Source organism: Balaenoptera acutorostrata, chromosome 19 (assembly GCF_949987535.1).
Source record: "Balaenoptera acutorostrata chromosome 19, mBalAcu1.1, whole genome shotgun sequence".
Taxonomy (NCBI): Eukaryota; Metazoa; Chordata; class Mammalia; order Artiodactyla; family Balaenopteridae; genus Balaenoptera; species Balaenoptera acutorostrata.
The window spans coordinates 29,467,288-29,479,774 of record NC_080082.1 but is presented as its reverse complement, the minus strand read 5'-3'; the positions used below and the strand labels follow the sequence as shown (position 1 = coordinate 29,479,774).

The window sequence follows — 12,487 nt, the reverse complement described above, 5'->3', positions numbered from 1 at the left end:
CTGGGAAGATCCCACATACCACGGAGCAGCTGGGCCCGTGAGCCACAACTACTGAGCCTGCGCGTCTGGAGCCTGTGCTCCGCAACAAGGGAGGCCGCGCTAGTAAGAGGCCCGCGCACTGCGATGAAGAGCGGCCCCCACTTGCCGCAACTGTAAAGAGCCCTCGCACAGAAACGAAGACCCAACACAGCCATAAATAAATAAAATTAAATTAAATTAAAAAAAAAAAAAGAATTTACCAAGTTTAAATTTAAAAAAAATTTATGGGGGCTCAGATAAAGTAGAACAGTTACTTCTGTGGAAAATCACTATCCTTTTTTCCATATAAAACTTTAGTTATCAATAAAGTTGAAAGTTTAGCATTTTAATCAAATGGCTGCAGGTAGAGAACCAAAGGGAACTAAAAGTTTAATCATATAGATCTCATAAAAAAGCGTGTGTGTGTGTGCACGCTCGTCCTCCCCAGTAAAAGCCAAACTGTTGTGTTCATCACAGGCCCTTTAATAGGATGTTTCTAAAAATTACAAATTGGATAGTAATAACGTTGAGCTGAGCGATCTTTTGTTTTCTAATAAACTTTTAGAATTAGAATATTAGGTATGAAAGATACCTTGAATATATTTTAGTCCTTTTCTTTTGAAAGTTTGTAAGATTCAACAAATATTTGCTGAATACCTACTCTGCATCAGGCACTAGTACAGGCCCTTGGGGATACAATGAGGAATAAGACCCCCAAGGTAGCACTTTTCTTTGGTAGTGCTTTTCTTTTTTTTTAACAGCCTTATTGAGCTATACTTTACATATTTCACCATATAAATATACAATTAATTAAAGATTTTTAGTATATTCAGAGTTGTGCCACAGTCACCACAATTTTAGAACACTTTCGTCACCTCAAAAGGAAATCCATGTTTAGCTTTTATTATACTTCAGTTCCCTCATCTCCCTAAAGAACCATTAATCTACTTTCTCTGTCTACCTATGTTTTTGCTTGTGCTGGACATTTCGAATGAATGGAATCACACTATGCGGCCATTTGTGTGGCTGCTGTCACTTAGCATGTTGTCAAGGTTTGTCCATGTTGCAGCATGTATCAGTACTTAATTCATTTTCATGGCTGAATACTATTCCATTGTAGGGGGTATCATTTAGGTATCCATTCATCGCTTGAGGGACATTAGGGTTGTTTCTACCTTTGGCTATTTTAAGCATAACGTTGCTATTGACATTTCTGTGCACATTTTGTGCGGTGGTGTGTTTTCATTTCTCTTGGTTATTTACCTAGGAGTGGAATTGCAAGGTCAAATGGTCACTCTTAGGTTTAAACTTTTTGAGGAGCTGACAGACCACTTTCCAAAATAGTTGCACCATTTTACATTCCTACCTGGTGTATGAGGGAACACATTTTTATTTCCTGCTAAATCAGATTCGTTTTAGACTCTGCTGGAGGTTACGAGTAAACAGCAGAAACTTTATTTGCGAGGAATTTAAGACCGTTGGTTAATTTTCCTTCTATGGGGTCAGGGCCTCTATTATTCCCTAAGCACCATCTCCTCTTTCAGCCACCTAGGAAGCTCCTAGGCCCGCAGAGGGTGCTCCGGCGTAACCTGCTTAAGGGGGAGTTCAAGGAAACAAGGGAAGGGACAAGTGGCCGGACACCCGGTGGTGGGGGTACCCACGTCCCGCGGATCGGTCACGCGGCCAGGGCTCGACCGCTCGTCAGCGCCGTCGGGCCTGAGTGACGCTTGGGCTCGGCCCGGTCGGGTGCCCTGTGCGTCCGCGGGCCAGGCCGAGCTGGGGTGTCGGCGGAGGATAATGCTGGGTTCTGGGCCCCAGGGCCTGCGGCCTGGGCCTTCGCCAGCCAGGCGGCGGCGCGACCGATAGGGGCGGGGGACGGAGGCCGCGCCCCCGCGCCCGTCCCGCCCGCACCCTGCTGGGGGCGGCGGCCCGCCCCTAGCCAGCCGAGGCTCTTCCGCGCCGGCAGGGGCAGCAGCGGGAGCGGCGCGGGGCGGAGCGGCGCGAGCGGCCAGGAGCGGCCCGGCCCGGCCCGGCGAGGCGACGGCGGCAGCGGCGACGGCGGCAGCAGCGACGGCAACGGCGACGCCAGAGCCCGTGGGCGCCGTTCGCGAGGCCGCCGCGGCCCGGCCGCAGCGCGGAGAGGCCTGGGGGCTGGAAGCCGCCGCTGCCGCCATGCCGCTGCTCTTCCTCGAGCGCTTCCCCTGGCCCAGCCTCCGCACCTACACGGGCCTCAGCGGCCTGGCCCTGCTCGGCACCATCGTCAGCGCCTACCGCGCTCTCAGCCAGCCCGAGGCCAGGCCCGGGCCTGGGCCCGCCGAGGCGGAGCCGGTAACGGCCCCGGTGCAGCCAGACCCGGCCGCGCTCGTCCAGCCGAGCACCGGAGGACCCCGGGCCCGCGACGTGGCCCAGTACCTGCTCTCGGACAGCCTATTCGTGTGGGTGAGCGAGGCTGCCAGGCCCGCCGAGGAGGAGCGGAGAGGAGCCGGGCGGGGGATTGTGGGGACCGCCATGTCATCCATTATCTGTGGGGGGCGTGGCTGGGGCCGGGGTCCTCTCCCCCCGGGACCCCCGAGAGCGAGGCCCGGGGGGCGGGGCCCCGCCCGCTTGCGCGCCACCGAAAGACCCGGTGAGGGGTTGGGGGGTGGCTTTGGGGTCGTGAGGAGGGGCGGGTCCCGAGGGCAGGGTCGCCTTTGAGGGCTTGAGGAAGGGACTCTGGGACGCGGTTGGGGAGGCGCAGGGGGCGGGGCGCAAGGGGACGCGGCCGGCCGGGGAGGGTCAGGGCTGGGGGGGAGGGGGAGGTGCTGGGGTCGGTTGTGGGGAGAAGTAAACGATGGCGGAGCAGAGTTGGGGTTCTCAGGGACCACCGGGAAGGAAACAAGGAGCCCTCAAAGAGCGGGTTGACCTGGGAGGCTGGGACCGGCCAGTCAGTTACCCCGGCTATTTTATTAAACTGTGGAGGGAAGTTGGAAGGCTTTTCGGACTCTGTCAGATCCGGAAATGTTAACAGGTTTCCCACGAAGAGAGGGAAGAGACAATTCGGATGTTGAGCATAGGAGAGTTTTAGGCATCTGGGTGTGTTCGGACATTCCTGTTTGGAGAGAGGCCTTTTTTTTTTTTTTCTATTTATTATGTGATTGTCCTCTTTGGGTAGAACAAACACACAAACTGTGCTTCCTTTCCTGCTGCTTTTACCTGGTGATTCATGAAAGTTTCCTTTGATGTCTGAAGGCAGCCAAAACATTCGGAGTCAAGAGGTGTCTCTCCATTTGAACTCAGGATTTCTCCTTTTAGTGATCCATTTTAAAACACGGTTTCCAGTTTGTCTGCCAGTGTAAGATAAGCAGCATTTACAAGGCATAAATGCTGGTTTCACTTACTAGAACAGATAATTTCAGGCGGGTAGATCAACAGTATTTTGGCTTAAGAGCTTGGCTTCTACCTTGGCCTTTGAATGCCTCACGGAAACCCCACGGCGATCAGAAAAGTTGTTCCAGGACTGAAGTCTGTCCCTTGGATTTGCTGTTGTGTCTTGGGTCCAGAGTCTTGTCTTCTCCTGTAAATTCCCGTTTCGGGGTGAGAGCCGGCTGTAAGTGACTGGGATTAATATTCCAAGTATACAGAATGATACACAACTCATTTGCTATAATTAACCCCGCTGTGCTTCATCAGGAAGCAGTGGGATTTATGAACTCTGTGGGTGTGGATCAAGTCTCTTGGTCCTTCTGATGAAGAGATGAGTAGAAGGCAGTGAAGTGTGAAGTTCCATTCCTCCACTGCTGTGTAAAGCTGAACCTTACAGTACAGAAGAAGGGAGAAGAGAAAGAATTCAGCCTCACGTCTCTTGTTTAATTTCTATTAAACATAGATTTAAAAAATCTATTTTTGCATTTCAGTTGGCAGGTAAACTGTGATGTGAAGAGTGATTTTGCCAGATGTTGAGATTATAATGTAGTCTTTTATATATATATATATATTTAAGTATAAGGTACAAATAAGCCTTTGAAATGGAACTGCTATAGTATTTAACAACTACTAGTATTGTTTAATGATCTCCCTGCCCCCTCCCCAGAGTTTCTTTTTACAAAACTCATGTTCAAATTCCAAGGTTAACACCTCTTCATAAAACATTACATAAAGCCTGTTGATTTCTGTGAAAATTATTACTTTTAAGAAAATTTCCTTTTCTTCCCAGCTTTTTCAACAGAGGTCTTGCCTCATGCGAGTTTGTAATTTCTTCCTATCTGCTGAAGATTTTTTTCCTTTCTCAGTTGATCTTGCTGTTTTTCTTCCATCTTTCCTCCGTGGTTTTCACACTTATCTTGGTCTTCCTTGGTTCCTCAGACCCTCCATGTATGCATTGTCAGTTTTCCTCATCACTCATTACTTAAGTTTCTGCTTTAGTAGACGAGTGGGAGTCAAAATCTCAAATGCCTTCCTCCGAGGCCTGACAGATCGCATTATTAGGTGAATATATGGCGGGGCCTTTGTCAGAATGGATCCTTTCTTGCCCTGCCCAAGGACACTCAGATTCAATTTTTTAAAAACCAAGCAAGGGACTTCCCTAGTGGCACAGTGGATAAGACTCCACGCTCCCAGTGCAGGGGGTTCGATCCCTGGTCGGGGAACTAGATCCCACATGTGTGCCGCAACTAAGAGTTCACCTGCCACAACTAAGGAGCCCAACTAAGGAGCCCGCCTGCTGCAGCTAGGACCCGGTGCAACCAAATAAATAAATAAATATTTTTTAAAAAAAGGCAAGACAAAACAATCAATTGATCTTTCTGCCAATTTGCAAATCCTGCTAGATATTATTTTGCATATTGGAATCTCTAAAACTTACCTTTGTAGGGCACAGTTTAGATGAATATAGATACTCATATAATGTCTTCATTTTGATTAATGTCCTAGGTGATTTTAGGCGTGTTAAATGGTTGAGAAACTGATGAGGGAGAGGATAGGGTATGGGGTGAAGGTCAGATGATGTAAACCTTGCATGCTCTGTTAAGGAGTGTGAACATTTCATGGGCCAGAGGGTTTAAGTGGAAGAGGAGGGGAGGAGGGGCTGTCATGATGAGATGATCTTTTCAGGGGCGTACCTATAGCCGCAGTGGGGAAGATGGATTTATGTAGACTGGGAAGAGGCCAGATGTAGTGACCTAGGACTCCAGTCCCCAAGGAAAGTTCTCCAGGTGGCCCTCTGGCACTGACATTGAGAACAGGTGTGAGGGGAGGTTCCCAGGGTTGTTGCACTAACAAATACCCAGGTTTGACATGATTATTTGTTTCTTCATGTCTTTCTAGAACTTTCATTCCAGATTAGGTTTTATTTTGTTACTCATTTCTAGGGTAATTTTACGTTGTTCAGATGTCACTTCCATTAAAGTACCTCCTGATCAGTTTCCATCGTTTTGAATTGTTCAGGTGTTTTTGGCTTTTCAACTTCATTAATCTTACTCATTAGTTTCATTACTTTCTCCTGGTTTTTTTTTCAGTTCTGTTCTGGTTTTTTCTTTTTCTTTTTTATGTATTTGCTTTTAAAACTGTAAGAGGTGGACATGGTAAAATGGAGAAATAGACATATGAAACAAGTTTTGAGGTTCTGATGACTTAATTATATGCAAATGAAGTAGTTTAAATAGAAGTGTCAAGGGAAAAAGTCACCAAAAACGAAAATGGATAAAAGTGAACTGACCATTGAGAGCAGGGATTGGCAAACCGTGTTGGCCTATTTGGCCTATTAGCTAATAATGGTTTTTTACATTTTTAAAGTTTTTTTTTTTTCCCGAAAGGAAGACTATGTGATTGAGAGCATGTGGCCTACAGAGTCTAAAAATATTTACTGTCTGATAGCCCATTAGAGAAAAAGTTTCTGACTGCTGCTTCAAAGAGCCCATCTTCACATAATTATACAACTTGAGAACTGAAAGTAATTTACTAGGTTTGAGTCTTTATGAGATGAATATTCCAAAGAAGATTAGAGAAAAATGTTAGCTCCAGAAATGTTGGGGCAGCTGAAGAAAAAGACTAAACTTGTAAATAATAGGATATAAGCCTAGATAAACAACTTAAAAATATAGGAAAAATCTTTATAGTGGGGGGGAAGGAGATTGCTATTTGATTGCTTGCTAGATGTATGCTGCATGCTTTGTATACGTAGTCTCATTTATTTCCCTAATGTTGTGCAAAGAGGAACACGAGCATCAGTATAATAAGGGGGAGTTTGCATTACTGGCATTTTATACTTGTCACTGGGTGCCTACAGAAAAGTAACATTCCAGTTGTCCTTAAAGGAGGAGACTGATAAAAGGTGTGTTTTTTGTGGGGGGAGGAGGTAGTTAGTGCTGGTGTTAAGTAGAAGACTAAGAAATACCCAGATTGATCAAGTCGACGCAGTTCACATCTACATATTATACAAATATATGTGGTATGTATACATATTCTTTCTTTTTCATACCAGAAGGTAGCGTAGTAATCACATTTCTACACTTTGCTTTTTTTTCAGTGAGCAAGTTATCTTGAAGGTTCTGTATAATGCTAGTAAATGCAGAACTGCTGACTTAGTTTTCCTGGCTTCATTGTATTCTGTTGAATGGCTGTTTTACGGTTTATTGAACTAACCTCCCTGATGGACATTTAATTGGTTTTCATTTTTCTGCTATTATAAACAGTGCTCCAGTGAACCCATTGTACTTAGATTTACTTACATTTAAGTTTGGATTCTGCCCACAAAGAAAGATTAGTTAGCTGTGTATAGCAGAATGAGGTTATTAGTACTTTTACTGTGGTCTGCAAGGATAAAGTGAGGTGAGAAAGTTTGTCCCAATTCCGTTGGTTTAAATATGGGCTGAAGTGTTGTTTCTGTAAGGATATCACTGGTGACCTAGTGGGATCTGATTTGGAATTTAATTTTAATTTTAATTTTATAATGGAGTATAATTGATTTACAGTGTTGTGTTAGTTTCACGTGTACAGCTAAGCGATTCAGTTATACAAATACATATAGCCATTCTTTTTCAGATTCTTTTCCTATATAGGTTATTACAGAATATTGAGTAGAGTTCCCTGTGTTATACAATAGGTCCTTGTTGATTATCTATTTTATATATAGTAACATGTATATGGTAATCCTGGGATTTGCTTTTAAATGAGGAATGGTACAATCGTGTTTCTGTATCTGCAATTTTTCAAGCCTTTGTCAATTTTAAAATTGAGAATTTATTATATCTTTATTGGAATGATGATATTTGTGAAATTAAGACATTTTTCTGTAAGTAGAATAGAATAAATAGTTAATAATTATTGAGGTGTTTTTAAAAACACTTCATTCATGATCTTAAAATAATTTAGTTGCTTCCAATCCTGTATAGCTTTCACTTTCATAAAGTTCACAAAAGATTATCTCTTTCCTTTTACATAAAATCCCTTTCTCATATCAGTTTACTTTGTCAAGCCCTTTTTCCCTTCTTAGCTGTGCTAATTTTTAAATCTTCCATTTATATTACAATAAGAAATGTTTATCTACTGGTGATGGAATTATGAGGGAATTCCACTTTTTTTTTTTTGGTAAATCAAAGATACAAAATTTTTATACCTCATTTTTGAACTTAGAAAAACTTAAGAAAAGTTTTACCTGAGAAGTAATACTTTATTTCTTACTTTGTAACCCAAGGTGTATGAGAATGCTGTTTAGGGTAGAGAAATGATTAAGCGACCCTAAATTTGATTTCTCCTCTGTTGTTCTCACAGCAGCTGGCTTGGTCTGTTAGATGCTTACCAAGTTCTGTGTCTTGTAGATCCTAAAAGCTCTTTGAGCACAGGGTTCAGATCACCCTCATTTCTCTTAATGTCCCACATGCCTTGAGCAAGTAGGTGCTAAATGTGTTGAATTTATTTCTTTACTTTGTAAGCCTACCTGCAAAAACAGGAAGACTTTTAAAAAATTGTTTTGTAATTAGGCTGGGGATGTTTGGCTGATTTTAAAAATCCCCTTCAGCTGGAGGATATGGCATGAAGGATTGGGGTTGTAGTTTTGTCTTATGACATTTTTTCTTAATTAACATGATTGGGGTTCCCATTAACTGGTTTAGAGCACAATGAAGATGAGCCTTTTAAACCTCTATTTCATCTCCTTAAAATTTAGTATTCTACACTATTTGTTGGAATGTTTTGAATAGGGCTGCTCCACAGGGAGTCCTGTTAGGGAGGTGGGATGTTTTGGATAACTAATTTGGTTTTTTTCCTGGCTATTTGAAGGATTTAATTACCAGAAGAGTTTCATTTTTCAGCACTATTTTTGTTTCAGTTCTTTGAAAGCAAAGCAAAGCATCACATACTTCCTTGCCCCATTAGGCAGGCAGAATGTAACTAAACATAATTTAATCTTTTGTAATGAATCAGGGCTACCATTCATTGTATGTAATGCGTCAGGGCTACCAAAGGGCTGGATGGTGTGAAGCACTAAGGGGAACCTGAAGAGATCTTAGGGAGTTTGCTTTCTTATCTTACTCTCTTCCGTCACCTTCCTTTTATTTACTTATTCTTAAAATATCATTTGCTTCTTTTAAAAGTAGAGGGAAGAATGACCTGGAAAGAGAAATATGGCCACCTTCCTGTAAACTTAGTGAATCAATGATTGGAGCAGCCTTTACGTTGTTGGTGTTTGTTTTCATTTGCTCTTAATAAAAGTCCTCTTTACCATCTTCATCAAGGTCCTTTTGGCTTTTTCAGGTTCTGTGGTTTTAGAAATCATTTGAGCATCAGTAATGTGACGTGTCACACTAGCCTCTGTGTCAGGGGCGGCCCACGTTTTCATTTTGTAAGCATTACATTTGTTGTTTAGGTGTAAGGAGAGCCCTCTCTTAATTACTAAGAAAGTTTTCCACTTGCTGGTGAAGAAGGCTTTGGATTGTCATTGGTGTCTCATGGTTGCCTTTCGGTTCTCAGCTCTTCCTGCTTTCTTGATTCCACTCCCCTCGAATGCCCCAGAACCTTTACTTTAAGGCCAACACCAACCACAGATATCTTTTGTCCCATTGCAATACATTTGAAAATGTGTATGTTTTTGATTCTCAGTTCTTCATGACCTTGTGACTTTCTTGTGACACTCTTCTCCACATGTCCTGTTTTTCTGACAGGGCAGGGCAGGATGTTTGGGTGCTGGACTTCACTGTTCATGATAACTGCATTTTCTGGAAAAGTTTTCTTCTAGGCTGTCAAAATCTTAATGTAGGAAGTGATGTACCTAGGAGATACTTACGGTTTTTTAAGGTGCATCCAGTACAAAGTTTACACAAAATTCAGTTAAGACTGAAGGGGAAGATGGCCTTCTGGAGGGTACATGTTGGGACAGGGCTCTGTGAATTAACTGCTGAGCTGGTGCCTCTCCTCCCCACTCCTCATCTGTACCCTGCCACCCATAAAAATGTGCCCCTTCAAATATTACTTATCTTGTACTGGTAGAAAACTGGAAAGGCTCAGTCATTAGACATGTTGGCTGAATTCCTAATATAAAATTTTTAGAGCTGCTTTTATTTTTCAACAGAAGGAAATAAACTTCCTTTCTTTGGTTTGTGTACAGGTTCTAGTAAATACTGCTTGCTGTGTTTTGATGTTGGTGGCTAAGCTAATCCAGTGTATCGTGTTTGGCCCTCTTCGAGTGAGCGAAAGACAGGTAAGTCCAGATAGCAAGGATGCATTCTTGTGACCAGATTAAAGAAAAAATTTTTTGGTATAATTTCAAACTTACAGAAAAGTTGTACAAATAATATGAAGAACTGCTATATAGACTTCATCCAGATTCAGAGTTATTAACATTTTTCCCCATTTGCTCTAACAGTTGCCTTTTATTTATATATACATATTTTTTGTGATCCTTTTGAGAGTAAACTGGGGACATCATACCCCTTTAACCTCAAGTACTTTAGTCTGTTTCCTAAGAGCAAGGACATTTTCTTATGTAACCATAGCACAGTGATCAAAATCAGGGAATTCAGCATTGATGAAATACTTCATGTAATCCACAATCCGTATTTAATGTATCCAAGTTGTCCCAATATTGTTCTTTGTAGCTATTTCCCCATGACTTTTATGAGGTAATTTTAAAAGAAGCTCAGACTTGTTTTAGTTTGAGTAATCGTATATATCATTCTTTAGAATATGGGTTCTTTTCCAAAGGAATTTACTGAGAGATTTTTGTTTTTCCCTTTGGAAAAGTGTATTAAGATTCATCATTCTACAAGCAGCGTTCAGGTGAGATAGTCTGACATTTGAACATTACTCTTAGAATGCATGTATGAGCAGGAGGTGCTTTCATTAAAGAATTAGTGCCACAAGCATACTGTACAGATTGGCAGTTCCCCAAGGATTTTAGTGGATGGAGTGTAGAATAGTGTGTTTTAAAGTAAGAATTTAGAACTGGCCTTTAAAACAATAACATACAAACAGAACTATATTGTACTTTATCTTCTCCCAGTGGTACAACACAGGAACCTACTACATTAAAAGTACAACAGTGGCCTCACCCCTTACGTGTCCTTTTTAACCCAAATCTCTTGTTATTAAATCAGCTGAGGTCCTAGTTTAGAGTTGAAATGCATTTACTGTGTGATTGAGCCCTTGGATGCTGTTAAGAGCAGGACTGTTTGTTTTCCCAGAAATTTTTCATTAGTGAGTATTCAGTACTTTCTCCAAAATTATCGACTCCAGAGGTTTCCCAGATGGGATCAGTAGAACATAGAGGGTTTTTTGGTAGGATACAGAAGCTTTTCTTTGATGCTTCTTTTGTTTTCAAGAAAAACTTTTGACTTGTGGGCCAGAAATTGGTCAGGCCAGGAAAGCAACCTAATTGCTGGTGGATTGATCTGGCACCAGTGGGCCTTACATACTGCTTTCTTTTCCCTAAAATGTTAAATATCAGTTCAAAATTTACAGAAAACATAACCTTGGAGTATTACAGAGATTTTTCAAATACCTGGAGGTAATCATAACGGACACATTTGTCACTCAACTCTACTTTCAGTTTTTTCAGTATAGATCACGTCTTTCATGTTGTTCAGTGATGACAGTTTTTGACCAGTGTCATCCAGTAGCATTTATTAAGCGCCGTTTTGAGTTAGAATGCTACAGAATTGACATGGGATTACTCTCTGGGTGCTTAAACTTCAAGAAATAGAGTAATGCTAGAGGCAAAGACATTGACTACCTAAAATTGGACAAATATTCAACCGTTAAGTGGCGGTGTAGAACAAGGAATTTTTTAAGTGCACTTAATGCCTACTATGGCACTTGTACATATATTAACTTACTGAGTTACCCCAACGATTTTATGAGATATATGCTGTTGTTATAAGACCCGTCTTATAGATGGGGAAACCAAAGCCTGGGGATTGTAAGTAACTTGCCCCAAGCCACACAGCAAATAGATGGTGGAGTGAAGGTTCAGAACCAGGACACAAAATGTTCTCGGTTCACTTCATGATTTCCTGCCCCAGATCTGGAAGCAGACATTCACCAAGGATTCCTAGTTCGTTTTATTCTATGAACAAAGGGTGTACAGTCAGAGTACAGTGTTTTAAAGTTCTCAAAATAACTCTTATCTTTAAATAGTCACATTATCAATTTGTTCCACACATAGGTTCAATTATTTCTGTTTTTATTCAGTTTTGCTTTTCTTTCTAAGTTTTTGAATTTGTGAAACATTTACATGGTTCAAAACTATACATAAAAGTATACTTAGGAGCCATATTTTCATCCTTATCCTCTGCACTCAGTTGTCACCACTCCCACAGGTGGCTTGAGGTATCTTTTAATATCTGTTGGCTAGACGCCCCTCATTGCCCTTTTTTTTCAGGATAGTAAAGATTTTTAAAACTGGACATCATCAGTGTAAGAAAGAGTACAGTGAAGCAGGTATACTTCTGTGGGACTGTACATTTATATAACTTCTTTGGAAATCAGATGGATGTTACTTATTAGAAACCATAACAATATCCGTAAGCTTTGATTCTATAATGCTGAAAAGTAGAAACTTGTACAAAGATATTCATTGCAACATTTTCTGAATGGTGAAAAAAACGTTTCGGTGTCCATGTGTAACCACCAAAGTGGTCTATTCAGACAGTATTCATTGGCATTGGTAAGGTTCTCACAATATAAGTGAAATAAAAGTATACAAAAATCAATGTTCTACATTTAGGAAGAAAAATGCATAAAAATGTTAAGGCATCATTTTTGTTTTACTTTTCTATGTACTTTTTCATACATTATTGATTATGGCTGGCAAATGAGCATATGTTATTTTTGAATCTGAAGGATGTTTAAAAAAAAAAGGAAGAAGAATGTCCAGTCTTTTTCTTTTGTTTGTTTTGAAAATCTAGAGAGTAGAAGTATTAAAAATGATACTTGTAGCTCTCACCATTCTTTTTGATTTTGTGTTAGAAGTATATGTATTATTAATACATAAGGTACTAAA

At 41.4% G+C, this 12,487-nt stretch overlaps 1 protein-coding gene across 1 annotated transcript in view; it reads left to right on the top strand.

Annotated features, from left to right (window-relative positions):
- Nucleotides 1–1,957: 1,957 nt before the first annotated feature.
- Nucleotides 1,958–12,487, top strand: part of AMFR (autocrine motility factor receptor) — a 38,954-nt gene continuing 28,424 nt past the window's right edge. Inside the window, exons 1-2 of the mRNA XM_057533923.1 lie at nt 1,958–2,457; nt 9,596–9,688. Coding sequence (XP_057389906.1) covers nt 2,191–2,457; nt 9,596–9,688 — 360 coding nt within the window. The 5' untranslated portion in view covers nt 1,958–2,190. The remainder of the gene's footprint in view (nt 2,458–9,595; nt 9,689–12,487) is intronic.